Source organism: Agelaius phoeniceus, chromosome 12 (genome assembly GCF_051311805.1).
Source record: "Agelaius phoeniceus isolate bAgePho1 chromosome 12, bAgePho1.hap1, whole genome shotgun sequence".
Taxonomy (NCBI): Eukaryota; Metazoa; Chordata; class Aves; order Passeriformes; family Icteridae; genus Agelaius; species Agelaius phoeniceus.
In genome coordinates this window covers 14,166,818-14,188,142 of record NC_135276.1, presented here as the reverse complement: position 1 = coordinate 14,188,142, position 21,325 = coordinate 14,166,818, and the positions used below count along the sequence as shown (strand labels likewise).

The window sequence follows — 21,325 nt, the reverse complement described above, 5'->3', positions numbered from 1 at the left end:
GTACCTGCACTGCAGGGCCAGCATTGCTGTTTATGGATGTACAACCTCCGGAGCCTGAGATGGGCCAAACAAGCATTTGTAAAAGGGTGGCAGCTGTGCTTGGTGGGCATTTCCAAGGGGCTGGTAACCACCATGCCTTCACTGCTCTCCCAGAGGAGCATGCTCCAGGATCAAAACTGGCCTGAAAAATTCACATCCCAAGTCATCAGGAATGCAGGAGATTTTATTGGCAGTAAAAGGTCAACACGTTCTCTTGGTTTCCTCGTGTGAGGATGATGGGGGGTCTCAGGTCCTGAGAGAGGGTCTCGAGCCAGGCCATGTAGAGGGAGCTGGGGCAGCGGCCCTTCCTGCCGATGGGCGGAGTGCTGCGGAACAGCGGGGAGGGGCGTGAGCAGGGCCGGCACCCAGCCCGACACAGCCCCTTCTCAGTCCAGTGCAGGTTATTTCCCTAAAAACGGGCAACACCACATCCTCCCACCCGACGGGACCCAAGCTGGAGCCCTTGGTGTCTTCCAGGGGCTTTTCCCTGTGGTGCAGCACTCTCACCAGAGCATTAGGGTGTCTGTGCAGGACCTCCCCACCCAGGGAGGGGTGAACATCCCGAGGGATGATTCCCATGGGGCAAGAAATAGGCGTGAGGGCATTTCTGGCACCTACATGGCTATGAGTGCTGCATCCCGCGAGTAATCCCGCAAAATCTCATTCAGCCTCACTTGTCGGAGCGACTGTGGAGCAATCAAGAGCATCAAGAAACACAAAATAATGGTTTCCAGAAAGGCTACATTTTGTCTAAAAAGCAGGAGACCCTTTGCAGGAGCTCCCCTAGCACTGCTGCTACCTTGGCTCTGTTTTTATCGACCTCCTCATCAGAAATCTTCCAGGGACAGCCCTGTCTCATCTCATTCACTGTGGCCTCGTCTTTGAAGCCATCGTTCAGCCTGAAGGGAGCGATGAGTTCATCAAATCTCTTGATGCTGCAACACAAGCAGACAGTGCCAAGGAAGAGTGTCTGGGCAGGTTTGGGGGCGCTGTGGGGGCACGGGGAAGGGAAGGGGGGTGGTTACTGCTCTGGCCGGGGTTTCTGGTTGATGTCAGGGAGGATGTGGACCTCATGGAAGCCAAGGCGGAACTTGCTCAGTAGAGAGACAATCCTAATGGAGGGAAAAGCACATTTTCCCAAAGTTAACAGGGAATGGTAGCTCTCTAACAGGGACCTGCCACAGCAGAGAACCCTGCTGCTGGCCTCAGTTTGAACTTTGGGTTTTCCCACTCTGCAGCCACATTGATTTCCAGAGAAATGAGGGAAAGCAGCCAGGTCAGAGCTCACAGACCCCATTATGGCAAAGCTAGGAGGGCTCAGCAGGATGGGAAGCAGCTTGTGTCACCAGCCACAGGACAGTGGCAGTGGCTGAGTGGCTAAGAGCTGCAGTGGCCACCAGCACTTACGCCTTCCTCTCCTCGTCCATCCTGTTGATCTGCCCGCCGACAAACACCCGGATTTTGCACTTTCCCCACCGCTTCTTGCGCCCCAGCAGGTAGGGGATGAGCAGCGTGAGACCTGGCCCCAAAACACCCGGTGGGAATGCAGCAGTGACCCCCAGGCTCACCAGTGCTTCCTTCCTTGGTGCCAAAGGCCAGGGATGCCCTGGCACCATTTGGCAGGACTGAGCCCTCCTGGGCACTGCAGTGGAGGTGCTGGGCTCACATTATCTGGACAGATGGAAGGTGAAGGTTACCTCCATCATCAAAGAGCCAGTAAATGTCAATGGTCTTCTTGCCCTGCTTGCTCTGGAAGATAGTGCTTGCCTGCTGCTCACTGGCCAAGGTGGTGGGGTCCACTGCTGGGGCAAGAGGATCCTGGTATCAGCAAAGGGCACCACCAGCCACAGATTAAAGGCATCACTTCTTCCTGGTCCCAGCCCTGCTCCTCAGGGCTTGAAACCCCCACCCTACCTGCAAAATAATCCTCAGAGCTGGGGATGCTCTGGGTGGTCACAAGCTAGGATCAACCTACCTGTGCCTGGGGCTGTTCTGCTGCCAGTGCCATTCTCAGGGTGCTCTGCTGCCTCGAATGTGGGGTTAACTGAGGAGGGAGGAGAAGAGCAAGGGCAGCACAGCAGTGCCTCACTGTCCCCATCCCCTTTGAGCCCAGCACAGGAGTGATATCCTGCCAGGACTGTGGCCTTTGTCTGGGGACATGGTGCTGGCTGGCACATCCCACAACTCCATGTTTCTGTGCATCCCTGGCCAACCAAAGCCACCTACCATGTGCCTGCAGCACTCGGGAAACATTCAGCCCTTCCTTCATCCGCATTAAGCACACGCCGTACTTGAAATCAAATGCGTCGCTGGAAGGAGGGAGGAGAAGGCAGTTAATGGAGGGTGCACTCTCAGCCCAGCTGGACCCTGCACGTGTGACTGCAGCCATCAGTGGAGCCACCAGCAGGTGCCAGTGTCCCCAAGAGGTGGAGGAGCCAGTGTGGCCGTACTGCAGGATGCCCACGTAGTCCTCCAGGCTCTGGGGAGATGCCGTCCGCCAGTTCCTCTTGTAGCCCAGCACTAAGATGTTAGGTCTCATCTTCCCAAGGCCAGCAGCCTATGGATAGATGTCCCCATGAGACCCCTCTGCAGGGACAGACGGACACAGGTGGTGTCAGTCCACTCCATGGGGGAGCAACACAGGGGGGTGCCTGCAGATCATGGAGGGAGGTCAGAACTCCCCCAAGCTGTGACAAAGAGGAGGGACCCTGCTGCTGGAAGGGCAGTGATGGCTGTACCTGGATGAGCATTTGGACACCACTTCTCAAATCCTCAGCCACCACATCCGTGTAGAAAGCCTTGATCTTCCTCTTCATTAGCCACTTAGTGTGGCCGTCTGCCATCAGCCATGACTCCGGCATCTTCTGCTTCCACGGGCCCTGCAGGAATCGGGAGCAGGAGCCCAGGCAGCCCCTTCCAACTGCAACAAGTCTTGCCACCAAGAACTTCTAGCTCCTCTTCCCAAATCATTGGCAAGAGGTGGATGTAACCACTGCACACATGGGAGGTTGCAATCACAGCCAAGAAAGCCAGTGAATCCAGGGAGTCAACAGCCAGTGCACACAATCCCACCAGTCCTGTGGGAGCAGATGAGCTGGTTCTTACTGCACCCAATTGCTCTGGAGACCTCAGGGCTGCAGGACCGCCCTGTCCTCTGAGCAACTACTTCATCTTCCAAATCTTCCGCAATTAATTGTCAAAGGGAAGCCATAAGCCCACAGGGACATCCTGATGCTTCACCAATATTGCTTAACAACTCAGAGGGGCTTCCAGTTGACACATTTCATCATCCAGTAGCACAAAAGTGGGCACATTTCAACCTCCACCCTATATCCACCAGGATACAACTGGATTTCCCAGCCCACCACCCACTGGTGGCCAGAGCCCCCAGGACAAGGAACAAATCAGCTTCCACAGGTGACTCACGATCAGCACGTTGCCACAGAGCATCAGGCTGAGGTTCTTGGTGAAGGTCCCCACAAAATCCACCAGTGCTGGGCGGAAGTTGGGCGGGCCAGTCAGCACCAGGCACTGCGGTCTGCAAGCAGGGGAAGAAGGGAGTGAGGAATAGTACTTTGGAGGCATCCAGCCCTTTTGGAATGAGCCATGTCTCTTCTCCCATGCTTGGCCAGTGGCAACTATAGGGAGCATCTTTAGAATGAGAAAATATTATGTGGCCTGAGTGTCCAGTCTCACTCTTTGGTCTTATACCAGATGAGACCAATGCGTCTGTGTCTGCCTGCCCCTGGAGAGGGCACGGTTTGCCCAGTTTCTACCTTACGTGGCACAGACAGGGGATTTTGGAGAAAGACACATTTTGCTGTAGCTCCTGATTACTGAGGGTGGTGGTGAGGGTGTGGCCAGGCCTCCCTGGGATTACTGGAGGCAGGAGCTGGCTCTTCATCCCACTCCCTCCATGCCCAGCACTGCAATGAGCTGCCCTTGCCTGTAGTTCTTGATGTGCTCATCCACTTCACTCAGCCCCACTGAGTAGTTGAGGGCCATGTTGTAGGAGCTGGCTTGCATGGAGGAGCCCCAGTTGACATCTGCATGGGGAAGATGGATTAACAACAGGACCAGACACCCTCTGGAGCATCACCAGTGCCAGGTTACCACCACCCACCTGGCTTTTTGTAGAGGACATATCCCAGGAGGAAGATGACAATGCCGAAGGCAATAAGGGCTGCCCACCAGGTCAGCAGGAACATGATCACCACTGAGACAGCAGCTCCAAAGAGTGCAGCCCACTTGCTGTAATACCGAAAGGATGGTCGCCAGCCTGCACGCAAACACACACACACAGAGCCGCTGCCGGGAGGGGGAGCCGCACCGGGAGCCGCCGCCGCAGGGCGCGGCTGGCGTGGCACAGCCCACCTGGCGAGTTGGTGATGGAGGCGTGGAAGCAGCTGAAGTTGATGAGGGCGTAAGAGCAGAGGAAGAAGTTGGAGATGATGGGGGCGATGGCATTGAGCTCGGCTGTGGGAGGAAGAGAGAGTGAGCTGTCAGTGGTGGAGACTGAGCCACCCTGCTGGTGGCAGGCTGCAGGAGGGTACTGGGGCAGCAAGCACCCACCGATGAGGATAAAGCCAACAGCAATCACATAGGTGAGCATGTAGCCACGGATGGGCTCGCTGTTCCTCCCATAGCCCTTCCCAAAGAAGCCGATGAGAGGATAGAGCTGGTCCTTGCAGAGACACTGCAAAGAGAGACACAGTGGGGACAGCAGGCTTTGCCCGGGACATGGGATGGCAGTGCCGTGGTGGCTCCTGCATCCGTAAGAGCAAGGGCCAAACTGGAGCCGTGCCCTGTGTTGACAGCAGCATCCTCCTTGCCCCAGGGCTGCTCACGGATGCAGAGCCCTGCACCAAGGAGCAGCAGCCACTGCTGAGCTCAGGGAGAGGAGCTGGGGTGTGCAGACACCACCCTCTCACCTGGAAGACTTTGGGGGCTGAGACAAGGCAGGCCAGTGCTGAGGAGAGGGTAGCACCAAAGATTCCTGCTGTAATGAGGGGGCCAAATCCAGACACCATGCTCATGCTCTGCATGAAAACCAGGGGATCAGGAACCCCAGCATCTCTGGTGCACCAACCTCCACCACAACCCTGAGGGATTTCCAGCCCCAGGCCCCATCCTGCTGCATTTCCTTTAACATTATCCAGGCAGCAAAGTCCAGCCACATCCAAAAGTCCACTGCCTGGTGCCTTCCTGTTAAAAAATGGCTGTTTCAAGAGCATGGGTGCCCCCCAGGATGGCAGGGAGGTGCCAGGCATGCAGCTGCCCTGGGAAAGCCATCCATTGCAGCACAAACCTGGCCAGGAGCAGGAACAGGGGCTGGCCATGGTTCTGAGCAGTACCTGGTAGTAGTTGCTGAGCCCATACCGGCAGCTCTGCTGTTGGGCACAGGCAGTGAAGTTCCAGCCGAAGCTGCAGGCCAGCCCCTCACAGCCTGGTGAGCCCACGGCCACGCTGTCATTCAGGCTGCCTGAGGCATCTCGGACCACACAGGCACCTGGGGGGACACACAGGGCTAGAGCAGGGCTGGCACCTCTCCACGGTTTCAGGAAGCCCAGCCCCACATCCCATTGCCTGTGACAACTCCCAAGTCCCTGCCATGGGGCTTTGAGCAATGCCAGGAGCTCCACTGCCCACCCAGGATGACTTTGCCCCAGGTGGGGGTAAAAACAAGGTCTGGCACCTGTGGCACTCACACAGGGATATCAGTGCCAGTGTCCACAGCTTGCTCCTGGCTCCTACGCACCTGCATCCTCCCATGCCGCCCATTTTGGGTAGAGGCCAGCCCACCCACCCAGACCCACTTACCAATGGTAGCGGAAAGCACCAGGTAGGACATGGTGGTCCAGAAGATGGCCATCAAGGTGCCCTTGGGGATGGCCACGGCAGGATCCTGCCCAAGGGAGTTGCAGAGATATGTAAGACAGCTTTCCAGCAGCAGTGCTAATGTAGGCAGCTTATTTGTGGCTGCTGTACAGGAGGAATTTTAATTCACTGTATCACAAAGCCACAGAGCATCTCCTGGCTGAGCCCAAAGTTTCCATAAGAAATAAAGTCCAAAGGTTGGATCAAAATGAAAGCCACAGGGGAAAAAAGGGCTTGAGCCCTGAGAAACACTGGCTCAGGCAGCAAGAGTCACAACCCACCTTCAGGTCACCTGAAATGTTGGCCCCAGCCAGGATGCCGGTTGCAGATGGGAAGAAAATGGAAAACAAGCCAAAGAAGGAGCCCTCAGGTCCACGCCAGTTGGGCACAAAGTTCTGAGCAAAGATATCAGCTGGGGAAAAAGCAGAGGAGAAGCATTTGAGGCCTCTTGGGTACTTTTTTCCTGGCTAAAGCACCTCAGCACTGGCTGGGTGCTCTCCCCAAACTGCAGCAAAGAGCCAGGCTCCAGAGATGCACTTGGACCTGCTGAGTGCAACCCCAGCCTGTGGCAGACCCACCTCGGTAGCTGAAGAAGCCCTTTGCTTGCTTCTCAGCAGTGGCTGGGATCACTGTCCCCACCAGGTAGTTAATGAAGGAAACCAGGATGACCAGGAAGAACAGTATCTGTGCCTGCCAGACCAGAAAGAGCCAGCTGAAGGATTGGGTGTTTGGGCACAGAAAGAGTGAAGAATGCATTAGGAGAAACCCATGCCCATTATTAGGAAGCTACAGGCATCCTCTGCTCCTCATATGGCTGGTGGCCAGCAGGGACAGCTCTTATCAGCCCAGGAGAAAAATGTGAGCAGGAGTGAGGGTTACCTTGGCCTCCCATTCCATGCCAGCCAGGGAGATGCCCAGCAGCACCGTCACAGTGATGACCCCGATGATTCGGATGTCATTGGTGGGGTCCACAATGAGGGAATTGTGCTCCTGAGGAAAGGGAGCTACTTACAACATGGAAATAACCCTCTTCCTTACCAAACCACTGGTTTTTCTGTGAGTTATAGCAGCCACTGTTTGATTATCAGTGGTCCAATGATAATGCAAATATTGATAATCAACACAGGTTGTGCAAGGAGAAAGTGGGGATGGAGGGGTAGGGGGGCATTGGGACCCAGAGGACAGAGAGCTGCTCCCTTACCTGCAGCAGGTCCCGGACAGTTTCAGCAAAGCCCACTGTGTGCATGGCCACAGCCACAGCGTTTGCAAAGGCAAAGATCAGCCCGATGGAGCCGCCCAGCTCCGGCCCCAGGCTCCGCGAGATGAGGAAGTAGGTGCCTCCTGAGGCAGGGAACACCCCATGGCATTACTGCTTCCCCCACATTTTTGAGGTTCCCCCACACTTCACAGCCCATGCCAGCAGCTCACATCCATGGGGCAGCCCCAGGATAAAGAGATCCCTGGAGTGGCTGGGAAGGAACACACTACCTGACTTCACTTTGCCATTGGTGGATATGGCAGAGATGGACAAGCCGGTTATTGTGGTCACTGTCACAGACATGAGGATGATGAGCCACGTCAGGGCTGTGGGGAAAGGGCATTGCTTCACTGCTGTATCCCCCCAGCCTTCCCTAGAGTCCCACCACCCCCAAGGTGATGATGGGCCCAGTGCCACTGTCCAGCCCATGGTGAACCGCAGCACCCACCGATTCCTGCCTGGGCGGTGATCCAGGGCAAGCGCAAGTAGAGGATAACTCCCCAAATGTTCAGCATGCAGCGGATCTGAGGGGTACAGAGGGGACCTGGCCATCAGGGCATTGACACCTGGGGATGGCCAAACCATCCAGCTCTGCTGCTCCTCAGAGAAAACCACCCCACCGAGGAGGGCAGGGAACTGCTCAAAGCACACGTGCTTGCAAAAATATAGACATTGGGGAAAAATGCAACAAGGGTACAATGCTTACGAGGTAGGAGGGCAGGAGGATGCTCGTGGGGGATGGGTCACACTCACCATGACGCCCTTCACCCAGCCAAAGCGGACAGGTTCGGGCTCGGAGTCTCTGCCTGGCTCCCCTTCTGCCTCCTCCAGCCCAGCCTCCGGCCCAGCCTCTGGCAGGCCATTGCTGTGCTGCAGGTCCGACACCGGTGTGCGAAGGCGGCCCGGGTCAGGCTGTGGGACGAGGGGAAGGTAGGTGAGGGTGGACTTCAGGCAGCTGTCCCTGGAGGCAATGCTCTGGCTGAGCACACAGCTGGATTCTCTGGCTTCTCTCAGGGCCTTCTTGGGGATATGCAGTCGGCACAGCACCAGTAACGGCACCAAGAGGCAGGAGACAGAGTGACCCACCACAGACGCTTCACAGGGACCAGCAGCATGGCCGGGGATGCCAGAGATGCTATGGGTACAGCAAAGCCCCCTGTTACCTTGAGGATGGAGTGCAGGTCAGCCAGCGAGGGCCTGCCCTTCCTGGGGTCGCCCACCCCCTTGCTGTTGGCATAGTGCTCATAGGCTGGCACCACATCCACCGTGTTGTAGCCGAAGGTCCTGGTGCAGAGGGTGCTGCTGGACAGCTGGGTGGGCTGGACACTGTCACAGCTGGACCCCTCAGTGGGCGTGTAGGGACCCCGGCCCCCCTCCTCCATGCCCAGGAAGGTGCTGATGGTGAAGCGGCCGCTGCAGCGGGCCGGGGGCAGATCTGGGATGGGCAGCTCGGCCATTGCCCCTGCCCAGCAGCCTGCCAGGGGGACAGGGTGGAGAGGGGCTTGCCGGCTTTATACCCTGCAAAACCGGAGCGAGGTGACCGGCACACACCCACCACTGATGCTAATAGAGGAAAGGAATCAGCTGGAACCACCCCGAGCTGGTCAGGGGGAAAAAAATAGCTGGAAGGGATACCAAAACCACCATAATGGGCATCACTGCCTCCCAGCGCTCGATGGGGGCAGCGATAACGGATTTGAGATTAAGTCCCAAGGACAGATCAGCAGAGAAATGCAGCGCTGAATTTGCCTCCGGCCCCAACCCAGGAACATTCAGTTCACAGGGATTTATTATGGAAAAAGGGAGTAAGACTCCCACGCACCCTCGCCCTTCCCTGGGATACTGCCCCAGACCCGTCAGATCTCGTAAATCATCCTGGCTGGTCTCCAAGATGCCGCCTGTGGCATTGAGCTGGGCCGGATGTGGGGAGGGGAACGGCGCCTTTATCTCACAGTGAAACCAGGGGGAAGGGGGGAGTGTGACATCAAGGGATCTGAGGGATGCTCCTGCTGGAACTCAGATTCCAGGCTGCTGGAGAAGACAGGGTGCACAGAGGGGTGTAAGTCTGTCTGTGCTTGTCCAGGGCTGGGAGCTGGCAGCTCTCAATACCAGGCAGCAGAGAGGCCCATGGTCCCACAGCCCCCTTCCCCTCCAGACCCAGGGACAGGGTACCAGTGAGCCCCCAGGGCTCAGAACCGGCCCCAGTCCCACCCTGAGTCAACAAGCCACTTAAACCCTTGCTCCCATCACACAAAACAAGAGCTGAAGCTGTGTGGCAGTAACCCCACAGCCACAGGAGGCGAGGACAGGGGGAGGGATGGGTGCTTGTAACACCCCCAGCCCCTGTCACATGTGCCACCAAAGCAGTTACAGATAAGATCAGCAAAGACAGCAAACAAGGCCAGCAATAAAATTCGAGGGCAGTCCATTGGAATTTCAGCTCCGTGTGGCTTTGCAAGTTAATGGAAAATTGGGCCTGGCTGCCGAGGTGCCTCTGGCTGTCTTTGCATTCACACACAAATTTTGACCTATTTTTGAGGACTTGCTCCAGCCCCCTTGTTTGTGTGAGGGCAGACGGCCGTGATCACCAAGCCCTGCGCAGCCGGGGGAAGCTGAGGGCAGCAGCCCGGTCTGCATCCCTGCTCAGCCCTTCCAGCACTGCAGAGCACCTGGGAGCCCAGAGCAGGGACAAGGGCGAGGTGGGGATGAGGAGAGAGCCTCACCCCAGAGCACCTCACACAACAACCTCCACAAACTGGACACCAGCTTCCTCTCACAACAGATGCACCAGCAGACTCACACCCAGCAGAAGTGGCTTTATTTTAGAACCTCACTGTTTCATCAAAACCGCTGATTTGCCCAAAGCAGCACAAATCAGTCCGTTAAGTGGGGGGTCTGTTAAACACAGCACAGTCAGAGATGCTCCGGAAGACACAGGAGGGGGCTCCAGAGGCGGGCGAGAGCGAAGCGAGTGGTATGATGCAACCCTGGTGTGGTGAAATAGCCGGATTGTAGGAAGCGCTTGCCGTCGGCCTGATTCACAACACCAGCTGCAGCAACAATACCGGGGCAGCGGCGGCGCCGGGAGCTGCGGCAGGGAGGGAGCTCTGCAGCCTCCCCCCAGCCCCTCCACTCACATGAAGAGGCGCCGAGTTGTTTCTGCAAGGCTTTCCCTCACTTCCAGCCGATCCCCCAGTTTGGTCTGGATATTAAATGCATCAAATGAACCCAAAATCGAGTCAAGCATGGTGCCGTGCATTACACAGCTTCTTTTAAAGACTGCCTAAGTGTTACATTCCGAAAGGCTTTAATGAAGCTTTAATTGACCCGTCTCCATCCCTGTGGAAGAGGGAACCTACCCTGAGTGACACAGGACACGCGAACGATGCAGGGGCTGCTCAGCACTGCAAACCCTCTGTGCAGAGCAGACTCAACTTATCAGCACCACAGCAAAGGAAGCCTGTGAACAGAAAAGAGATGGTTATTCAGCCAGCTGCCAGTAACCTTTCCCAGTGGGAACACACAGGTCATCTCCCATCTCTTCCTCACACGATTTCCATCTTTCCAACTTCAAACCCAGAGAGAAAGAGGACAAAAATGCTGGTACAGGGACATGAATAGAGGCAGTATTTGAGTGCTGTCCCACCCCAGGGACATGGAACTGGAATGAACAATATCCTCTTCTTCCAGCTGGAAGGAAAACATTTTGCTGCTTTGATAGGCTGAGGTGACAAGGGTTAGGAGAGTAACAAAACCAAAAGAAATTATTTATTTTTTTCTGAACACAATTCCTTCAGCTCCTGCAAGGAACAAGGTCCAAGCAGTGTCTTAGACAAAGGCAGAAGTAGTAGGAAATGGTGGTGAACAGAGAAGCCACCTCATTTAGCAGGTCTACTCCAGCCAGATGGTCTGGAAAACATACTGAAAAATCAGATTGAGATGCACAATCTGCATTCAGCAGGGAAATCCAAGCAAAGGCAGAGGAGTAGGAATGTAACCCATAGGCAAGTACCCTGACTTTGGCCAGCATACTCTGGGGTAATAGTGAAAATACTTAAAAGGATTCATTTTGTTATCTGGACTAGAAAAACCTCACAGAGACAGCTGAGAAGACAGGACTCACTGACACCAGCTTTCTGACAGTGTTTAGGCCATCGAGGCACATTTCAGCAGTGCCACTTCCCACAGGAGCTTACTGTCTTCCCTTAGCTCAGTGTAGTTTTTACCAGGTTAACCCTGGGCAGAACTTTTAACTAATTTTTCCCTATTGGGCTGGTAACATAGAGCAGAAGTTTACAGAGAGTATTTCTAGATTTCCCTGCAACTCCCCTGTAAATCCAGACCACCTCACTCAGCCCTTGGTCCTTGGAGGAGGTGCAGCTCTGGGAGCTGCTGTGCTGGAATTGCAGCATGTGTGGATGTTTCAGAACCACAGAGCCACACAAGCTGTGGGGGACAGACCTGGAGACTGCCTGCCTCTGCTGCATCCACACCAGAACAAGATTGTAACACACCCTCACAGCAAACACCTTTTCACTTTTTCCTCTGATCTCCTACAGCAACACAAGCTTCAGCTGTATTTGACTAAAACCAATGAGTCACCCTTGGAATGCATCTCATCTACCTGGAGGAGCTTTAGTGCCAGGGATTAGTCTCAAGGTAAGAAAAAGCAGATGGAATTATCCTGAACTTAATTTGCGCTTGCTTTGTGTATAAAGAGCAGAGCTCCACTGACTTAGAGAAGATTTGTCAGTTTTTATTCAGGATGAATTCAGCTCAGATGAACATCCCTGGCTCTGCTGCACACTGTGCACTATTCCCTGTTGTAAAGGGAGTGCATGGTGACACCACCATTGAACAGGCTACACCAAACAAAAGGCATGAGTTTAGTGACACCCCAAAAAACCCTTCCAGCACATAAGCTATTCAGAAAAGGCTAAGCTTGTAAATTAGCAAAGTCAGAGTGATAGTGCAAAACCTGAGGGAGCAGAAGCTGATTGTTCTCTCCAGCAGAATAAGCACAAGGTGGAAGGAAAACAGGGACATCTGGAAAACCATGGGGGTGCCTTATTCAGCAAAGCACCAGGATGTGCATCAGCATCTACCTCAAAGCCCTTGAAGTCATGCAGAGGAGTCAGGTTTGCCAGAGCCAGGCTCAGGCACTGAGCTGGAACCTGCCACTCTGGGGAATGTGGGAAGATGGATGGGATGTAACATTCACCACCTAAGAAGAAATCACAGGGCAATCAACAAGTAATAAACTAACTCCAAATATCTGTGGCTCTTTCTGTTATACCCATAATCTTTTATCTTGATGGAAATGGGGCTGGTCTTACCTTTTCAGGGTTAGTCTCGGGACTTGGACTCCCTGGGGTTTATTTCCCATTTGTCCTTCACAGAAGGATCATCTTGGATTTTGAAAGCATGAAATATTCAGTTTCTGATTTGCTTAAAAAGTGACCAAAGGCTGGAATCACAACCACTGGGCACAAAGAGAGGAAACTATATACAGATATCAACTTTCCCAACACCCAAGAAGGCTGAGAAGCACCAGAAAGCACCTGCTCTAGCCTCCTTGAAGGGCAGATGGAGAAAGGGTACTGTACTGCTTACAGAAGGTGCCCAGGTTCAACACTGGACATCAGAACATGCCAGGGAGGCAGCATGATAGCTCTCCTGAGCAGGGGATGGGCAAGAGGCAGCAGAACAAGGTCCTGAAATGGCAGCACTAAGAGCTGAGCCTCAAAGGACTTCTGTTCCTGCATGAATGGCAGATCAGGGAGAGAGAATTACAGTGGGGAAGGTGGCCCTCACCCTTGCCAGAGTCCAGCAAACATTGTCCCTCTCTTGCTCAGGTCAGTGGTTGCCTGAGGACAGGTGCAGACTTGCCAGACTCTCTGTAGGGGAGGTGGTTTCATGCTGGGAGTAACTCAGGGACAGGCTGAGCACCAGCAAGGAGAACACAGGAGCAGGATCATCCTGCAGGACTGCATCTGGGGCAGCCCTGGCCCCAGCACCTCTGTCCACAAACAACAGGGAAGGCTCCTGTTCTCTAGGGAATGGGATCAATTCTTACCTGAGATATGCCAAGAAGCATTTCCACACAAATATACCAGAAATGTTAACAGGCAATACAGCTTTCCACACTCACCTGTTGACAAGTTTGTTAGGCAATTCCAGGCCACTCCCACCCCAAATAACTCCTTGGTAACTCACCAACTCCCCTTTACCTGCAGGGTGTTGTCCAGGTCTCCCTCAGCCTTCAGTTGGGACATCCTGGCCATGCTAGAGGAGCACTCCATGCTGTACACAATCCCTAGCTCTATCCTCTGAGACCCCAGCAGCTGGTTTGCTAATGCCCAGAGACATGGACTGGGGTGGCTGGCAAGCCCTTTGCTTCCTGTCCAAAGGGTGGACAAAACTTATTCTATAACATTTCTGGTGAAAAAAATAATTAGGAAAATTGTCATCATGTCAGTCAGACATTCCTCCATGCCAGTAAACAAAGACATTGCAAAATGGAGATGAATTCTCTCCCATGATAGCTGTTAACATACAAAGGCTGAAATCAGCCCCTGCATTTTGCTGCCTGGTCTGCATTCCAAATGCCACATGTTCTCATATTCCAGTAACACAAGAGGGTGAGACAGCAGCAGGGGAGCAGCAAGAGTAACCACCAACATTCCTCCCATTTTTTTCAAAGATAGGCAGTTATAGTAAAACTAAAATCTTCTACTGTAACATGCTCCTTGGGCTTTCACTCTTATTTAATTGTAGCTCAAAACACTTAAAGGTAACCATTTTTAAAGCCCTTTGCTTTTGTAGGGCTCACATTTCCTGCTAAACCAACAGTAACATCCACCCACACCCAACACAGCCTCACCTGGGCCTCTCTGCTTCAGCTTCCTCACTTCTGGTGAACTCCACAGGGGCCCACTTGGAATGCAACTGACTAAAATTCACATGCTGCTCACAAAAAACTCTCCTACCAAAAGATACCTGTTTCCAACCCAGCTGCTCCTGCAAAAGCTTCAGTAGAGCTCCAGGGCTGTGAGCCCCTGGTTCAGCACAGGGGTCTGTGCAGCACACAGAGCAGCAGCCACATGAGACAACAGGACAGACTGATGGCAGTGTGTCACAGGGGGCACTGGGGCATCAGACACATTTTCAACACTTAACATGCACCCAAAACCCCCTAAAGTTTCTCAGCTGAAAGTACATTAAGCAATAAATCAAAGTTTTCTTCTCCATTTCCTCTTCTGCTATAAAATTCCATATTCCCGTCCCTACTGCAGAGCTATGACTTTCTGCATAGCCTATTAACTAATTAAGAATTTCTAAATGCAAACCAATTGAAAATAAAAGTAATAAAAACATAAAAACACAAGAATCAGTGAAAATTAAAATGTCAAAAACAAATATCAAAACCAAAGAAATTTATTTGTCAACAAAAATACAGAATACAAAATGACACTGGTCCCATGGGCCCTCTGAACGTACTAAAGACAGGCACAGGCTGCTGCACCCCAGCCAAAGCTGCTCTGCTAATTCATAAGGATCTCCATTTGCACCAGTCTTGCATTCGTGTCTCCTGATGTTCTGTATGGGATCATCCCAGCAAACATTATCAGTGCCCGAGCCTGAGACTGAAGTTGCTAAAAAAGAGAAAAACAAAGTACAGTTACTTTAGTATAAAAAAAAGGTACCATACAACACTCTTCAAACAAACACATGTAATCTTTTTATCTCAGAGCTGCTCTCTAGAAAAGGAGCCTCTGCATTTCGAAGTAAATCCAATTATTCCCTTTTCCAACCATTAAAAGCATGTCAAGTTACCCTTTTGCTCAAAAACTAATCCTGTCTTATTTGAAAATACCCAAGAAAAAACATTTTCAGCAATGTGGGCCTTTGTTGTACTGCAGCAATCTTGTAATTTCTGCATGAACTGGGCTTTCCCAGGGCAACAGGATTCCTTGCAACCTTACAAAACAAAGTTGGTCCTGTTGAAATGCAGCATTAATGTTCTCAAAGCAGAGGCACTAGAAATGAATCAGAGATGCCACACACACCTGGAGATCTCCAGCATCACCCTGCAACATAGCAATCTGCTCAAAGGCTCTTCCTGCCAATAACACAACACAAGCAGAGGCACCAAGCACACTCAGACCTTTGCCCAAAGCAACCAAATCCCTTCTTGCACAGCAGAAGACTACAGAACAGCTAAAGGATTTCATGAATAATTTGTTTCACTTGTTAAAACTGTTATTAAAGTAAAAGGAAACTCATTCCAATAACTGCTAGGAGTCAAGAGAATAGAGAAAACCCCAATCTTTGTAGAAAGCTGTTCAGACTGCTTTGATTGCTAACAGGTGTTTCTTCTTAAATATTAAGCATCTCAAAATTACTGTACTGGAAGATCCAACTGTTGAAATCCTGCTTTCATCTACTGCCTTCAGGGAAAGCCAAAGGTTTTTAGGTTGCTGTTGGTGTGTGGATGGTAAATCTGATAGCAGGAACTTACAAACTGAGAAGTGACTGAAGCCCATTCCATGGCTGGGAACTGTTACAAACACCATTCCTGATGCCTCTTTGGCCTTTTTCAGGGTGCTGTTAAACCAGTCTGTTATTCAACAGCCACAGAGAAACTCTGGAGGCTGGTAATAGGAAAGCTGTGAGAGTTTTCCCTAGACTGACCTAATTGCCAACATCTCCCAGGACAGTTTCTCTCTCAAGCTATCAGTCACCACCAGTGGACTGACAACTGGACAAGGTGGCCTGGAAATCACTCATTCTGCTCCAGTCAGTGTCTCCCAGCCTGCTCCCAAATGTGTCAGACAGTGAGGCTGTGTAATTACATCTGAGCTGCTGCTTTTCAGTGGAGGTCAAAACAGGTGGTAGATGAAAAAAAAAAAAAAGCTTGTCAAGGTGTCTGACTTTGGAGTTAAAGTATTAAGAGATTAAGAGGCAAAAACTCTCACCATGACTAAGAAAGGTTGAGGAGGGGTATAAGTTACTGTTCTCTTTACCTTTACAGTAGCAATGATACCAGAGCTGGTCTATTTTCAAAAATCAAACCAATACTTTGGGAAGAACAAACAGAGGTTTGCAGAGGTTAAGAGCAGCCTGGAGGGCTAGATGTTCTATTGGCTGTAATTACTTAATGAACATTACAGTTACTTGCAATTTTAAATAAGACCATAGATAATTAAAAAAAAATTAATTCCATTCCATTCATGACCTAATTTTGCCAAGATAATGCCTTTGGGCTGCTCCAGAGAGTTCACCACCCCTGACTGGGGTGAGGAGCCTATGACATTGCTGTCATGCACTCACGGCATCTGGGCCAGGGCTGTCACCACAGCCATGGTTTCCAGGACTGCAGGCTGGGCTCCCTGCAATCTCTGCCTGAAATCTGACAAAATGGATCAGGCCAAGTGGGACAGGACTTTGTTCCCTTATTCCCAAAACTAATTAATTATATACATTAAAGAAAAAAATACCTAAAACACAGCTTGGGTGATTTCATTCTGAAATAAACACAGTGCAGAAACGCCAGCTCTGACCCCAAAACTGATCTTTTCTAGTCCACCTCCAAAGTGGGACAGGAGATGTTTTGCAGAGAGCATTACTGGGTTGAGGGGGCTCCAGCAGTTCTACTCCCCTCCATCCTGCCAGCTCCATGCTGCTCCTGCTCAAGTCCCACCCATGGCAGCAGGATCCTGCTCAGGGTGGTTGGCAGAGCTGTGCTTGGCACCAGAGGCAGATTCAAGGGCTCTGATTTCCTCTCTGGGGGATGCTGCTCCCTGCTATGTAGAATAAGCCTCACAAACAGCAACTATCTTTTCTTCTGATGAACAGAGGGATCTGAATCTGCCTGTTCTGATGGATCTGAAGAAAAGCCAGGGATTTCAAAGACCTGCTCAAGGAAAGGTAATTTTTCACTTGCATTGTCTACTGGGCAATGTGCCAAGACTTAAAGCTTCTGAAAGGGTCTGATTTCCCCACAGATTTGCTTCCCTAGAGAATATGGAAAAGCTGCCCTTCTCCAGGGAAGTTCAGGAGACAAATTCTGGTCATGCACAGCCTGCTGAAGCTCATGTCTGCCATCTCTGTCCAGGTGAATGAGATTTTGCTGAAGGAATACCTCTCTCCCCACATCTGTAATGCCCTCATTTCTTCACACCACTAAAATTGCCTGAGCTGCCTCGCAAGTGAAACAATCTAAATTCCCTGCTCCTGCACTCTTGGGAGAAATTCTTCAGGGTAAGAAAAAAGGGCAATACATGTAAAGCCATTCTTACCCTACCTTCCATGAGCCCATGCCTGCTATTATTTTTGCACATGCAAACCTTTAGGCAGATGGGAGCTACACAGTGGTAGATTTTTTCTCTTGCTAATCCTCCATTTGCAGATCTATGCTCCCTTGTGACACTCCAGTCACACAGCTGTTCTCTTATCCCCTCCCTGACACAGAGGCAGTGGACACTTGTCCCCTCTGATGGCAAAGCACAGCTTGTACTGCACTCAGCAGCCAGAGATCTGTGACTCAAACCCTCTGCTCCCAGCATCACTGCCACCCTGCTGCCACGAGATCCCACCACAGGGCCTGGAGCTTGCTTAACAAAACTTGAATCCTGAAATAAAGAAAACTTTCAAGGGTTTTTAGCAAGGTACAACATCAGTTCATCTCAACAACTATGATAACACAAGAGTGCAGAGCAGGTTTATGAAGTGGTGTCACACTGAGCACGTTGTGGATAGGATACAGTATATGGTGGCCTCCTTCCACACAAACCTCTGCCAGCAAAGCTGCTAAACCCATCCCCAATCAGCCCATGGTATTCATCCTGAGCTGGCACCTGACAGCACTCCACCCCTATGGAGATGGTAAATCCTGCTACACGAGGCATAAGACTGAAATCACAAAATCAAAACAACCAGCTCACTTGGAAAACAAGGAGCTAAGGCATTCTTTGTTCAGTGCCAATCTCCTGAAGACACACAGCAGGTAGAAACAGATTGTGTCAGCCTGGGACTTCTTCACACATGCAGAGTTTAAGGTGGGAGAAGCCCAAGCAGTGTGCACCCTTCTCCAGTGCTGCTGATCTGGAGTACAAGCACCCTTGTGAGGCAGGATCCTGTAGCTCTCGTAGGCTGTGCCCCAAGACAAAAACTGTACCACTACCTAAGCCTTTTATGTTTCTATGTAATTTAAAATGCTGCTAAGACTTTTACCAATATTACAATATACAGATCAAAGGCACTTCTGTAGCTGACTAAAGCCTGGAATAAAGCTGGCTATGGCCCAAGTTGGTTTTTCACTCTCAAAAGGAGTTGATATTTATTTTCTAATCTGTTAAGACAGGATGAATGGTTTGGCCTTGGTTTCAAGTGCCTGCAGCAGCTTTAACTTATAAAGAGTTACAAGACCAAAGCTGGCTGGAATTAAGCTGTGAACCCTTGTGCTCAACCCCTCATGTTAGCAGGTGAGTGCTCACAAATCTGGCTGTGCCATTTAAATGCTGCCTATTCTGCAGCTTGCTGGAGGTGGAGGCTCCCATCAGTGGCTTGGGGAAATGCCTCTGCAGCATCTGGAGCAGTGAAGTGAAACCCACTGTGGTCATGCATTCCAACAGCAGCCAGACCAAGCACTGCTGCAAGCTGCCGACTCCCTGCAGGGGCAGCAGAACAATGCTGGCCATCACCAAGAGGATGTACTCCAGCATCTTGGTGTTTCACCCAAGAACACTTGGAAAATGTGTTCTTGAAGTACATTTTTAGTGATGCTGGCCTGTGTCACTACAGAAGCAAGCTGAGGGGAAGAGTCAAGGAAAGCCCTTCTAGCAGAAATGGGCACTTACTCAAATGAAAGGAGTGGCAGTCACGTGCTTAAAAAGCAACAGCTCAGTTGTCAAGGCAGCACCATCAACATCCTAGAGACACTGCACTGTTGCCATTTGCTTTACTATCTAAGAAGCAAAGTGGACACTTGTTTTCTCTTGCTAGGAGATGAATATAGATCTAATATTTCCATTAACTCAATGTTATTTAAAGCAGTATCATAGACTCAGGATGGCTTAGGCTGAAAGGGACCTTAAAGATCATCCAGTTCCAACCTTTCTTTACACAAAGCTGAAGGCAGAGACCAGCCTTGAGACCAAGTAACTGGACAAGCTCAGGAAACTGAGACTTTAAGTAACTGAGCAAGCCAAAACCAAGACCATTAGAGATCCCCAGTTACTTGAAGCCCAATCTCTTGAAACCAGCAGAGAATAGGATATAGGAAAACCTGTCAGACAGTGAGAATTATATTCTTACCGAATCTCTGTCTTCCATTACCCTCTGGGGTCTGGCAGGAGTGGTTGGGCTTGTGCCTTTCATCCTCTTATACTTGGTGAATAAAATATTCATGGTTGCAAGCAGGACCTCAGATAAATTGTGTTTGATCTACACAAAGGAGGGGGAAAAAAAAGACACATTGCAGCAAAAGCAGGTTGACAGAACTATGAGCCTTACTACACAGATTCCTGTAACAGTCATAGGTGGTTACCCCTGCATGACTGCATCATCCAGGAGAAACTCTACCCAGAGTTCTGAGACAGACATGCCCAATGGCTGCACCTTCATGTTTGATAGCAGCAGGTCAGATAAAACCCAAAGCACCCAAATACACACAACCACTGCCTAAAAAAGAAGTGTCACCCTCCAGTTAAAACAGTTCAAGAGCAGTAACAGCTTTACACTATGCTTCATTTGCTAATGCACAAATCCATTAAATCCTGTAATTTAGAGGGAAGGAAACAAACCCTACAAATGCTTAGTGACCATTAAGAGCACGGAAGAACTAAGTTACCAGCAAGTTAAAAGTTTTCAATATTCTGAACTCTTGAATGAAACTCAGTAAGTTCAGGGAGACTCACATCCACAGATATTTTCTTCAAAATGGAGACAGGATTTCTGGGTAGGGAATTCTAGTGCTCAAAAGAGCAGCATTAAGAAGAAAAAGCTGCAAGCCAAGAGTATACTTGTATGAAACAAAATAATCTCATCCTTTTTCTCTGCTAAAGAATAAGAATGATGAGATGACAAGGTTTTAAGATCCTTTTAACAAAGCAAAAGGCTTTAGGAAGCTAAACCCAAGACATGACTTACTTCATCGCTGAAATTCCGGAAGGCAGCGACTCTCTCCTTGACGCAATCCTGGCTAAGAGGTACAAGCTTCAGGCGTTCAATAATCTTCAAAAAGAAAAGCAGGAATCAAGACAGATAATCAGCATTCTATGTGCCATATATTAATAAAGTGTAGTTTTGAATGTTAATGAAATACTTCTGTTTCCATTCAAGACAATTCATTTCATTGTCATTTACTGGTTTATCTCCTCACTTTGTTGAGCACAGGAATATAATATATTCCATGTCTACAAAATAGCTCCAGGAAGATCACCCTGTTTATCAAGCAACGGGAAAGAAACACCTTTTTAAATTCCTGTAACACTGCAGTCCCTTCTAACTCATTAAATAAAATTTTTAAAGTGATGTTATTTGAGACATTCTGGGCTTTCAAGGGCATTAGGAAGGTTACACTTCAAACAGAACTCTTAAAACTTACATCAAAGGCCCTGTCAACGTGACCAGCGTGATATTCATCAAAAAATGTGATTAAGTCTAGCAGAAGGTAGAACGTGGAGTCAATGGATTTCTTTGCACTTATCCCCTGTGCTTTGTACCTGAAAGAAATTGTGTGACAGTTTTATTGTGCAAAATGGCAACCGTTTATAACTGTGCCCTTGCAATTCTTGGAAGTGGAGACATCAAACTCAAGGGCAGAGGGCATTTAACAAAGGACAGCTTTCATTTTCCTTAACCAGGAGGCAGAATTTTCACAGGTTGTGGCTTTTTAAAAACACTGTTAATCACTTCCAGTTTTGCAAATCCAGCATTTGTTTCCTTTAAAATGTTTACATTTCCCACATTCATGGGCAAACAGTGCCAGGCAGCAGAGACCCGCAAGGCAAGCTCTGTACCAGCATGTTTAACACGCTGTTTTACAGCAGACAATCCTCCAGCACAACTGCCTGCTTCAGGCAAGAAGTTAAGACTTAAAAGATGGATTAAGAGTTCCTGCACACTCTCAGGAGCTACACTGGCTGT

At 50.5% G+C, this 21,325-nt stretch overlaps 2 protein-coding genes across 15 annotated transcripts in view; both read right to left on the bottom strand.

Moving 5' to 3' along the window:
* Nucleotides 1–205: 205 nt before the first annotated feature.
* Nucleotides 206–14,453, bottom strand: SLC12A3 (solute carrier family 12 member 3). Of its 11 annotated transcripts, none has more exons than XM_077184970.1 (26): nt 8,275–14,453; nt 7,928–8,011; nt 7,623–7,698; nt 7,405–7,500; nt 7,118–7,257; nt 6,796–6,906; nt 6,495–6,606; nt 6,198–6,328; nt 5,860–5,944; nt 5,394–5,548; nt 4,971–5,078; nt 4,612–4,735; nt 4,414–4,515; nt 4,163–4,318; nt 3,986–4,085; nt 3,466–3,577; nt 2,778–2,918; nt 2,490–2,596; nt 2,266–2,348; nt 2,015–2,083; nt 1,737–1,841; nt 1,447–1,558; nt 1,065–1,151; nt 839–974; nt 658–725; nt 206–365 (listed from the first exon to the last, which is right to left on the bottom strand). In XM_077184970.1, the coding sequence occupies exons 1-26, from the start codon at nt 8,629–8,631 to the stop codon at nt 224–226; spliced, it is 3,099 nt and encodes a 1,032-aa protein (XP_077041085.1). In that variant the 5' UTR covers nt 8,632–14,453; the 3' UTR covers nt 206–223. The 11 variants fall into 11 exon arrangements, with proteins under 11 accessions (XP_077041085.1, XP_077041083.1, XP_077041082.1 ...); XM_077184968.1 differs by having other exon boundaries at nt 1,737–1,838; nt 7,928–8,086; nt 8,338–14,453; XM_077184967.1 differs by having other exon boundaries at nt 7,928–8,086; nt 10,534–14,453.
* Nucleotides 14,454–14,595: 142 nt separating this feature from the next.
* NUP93 (nucleoporin 93) overlaps nt 14,596–21,325 on the bottom strand; it is a 76,423-nt gene continuing 69,693 nt past the window's right edge. For all 4 annotated transcript variants that reach the window (XM_077184972.1, XM_054640713.2, XM_077184971.1 and 1 more), the window contains 4 exons: nt 20,784–20,901; nt 20,327–20,410; nt 19,493–19,621; nt 14,596–14,829 (listed from right to left, as the gene is read on the bottom strand). In XM_077184972.1, coding sequence (XP_077041087.1) covers nt 14,719–14,829; nt 19,493–19,621; nt 20,327–20,410; nt 20,784–20,901 — 442 coding nt within the window. In that variant the 3' untranslated portion in view covers nt 14,596–14,718. The remainder of the gene's footprint in view (nt 14,830–19,492; nt 19,622–20,326; nt 20,411–20,783; nt 20,902–21,325) is intronic.

What these genes read in the sequence shown, in the direction of transcription:
- SLC12A3 (XM_077184958.1), bottom strand. Translation starts at nt 7,759, where the DNA reads ATGGTTTGGCCATCCCCAGGTGTCAATGCCCTGATGGCCAGGTCCCCT. An exon ending in TGTCCTCTACAAAAAGCCAG is followed by an intron (nt 4,086 to 4,162) that starts GTGGGTGGTGGT and finishes TTCCCCATGCAG; the next exon opens with ATGTCAACTGGGGCTCCTCC. An exon ending in GAGCACATCAAGAACTACAG is followed by an intron (nt 3,578 to 3,985) that starts GCAAGGGCAGCT and finishes CCCTGCTTGCAG; the next exon opens with ACCGCAGTGCCTGGTGCTGA.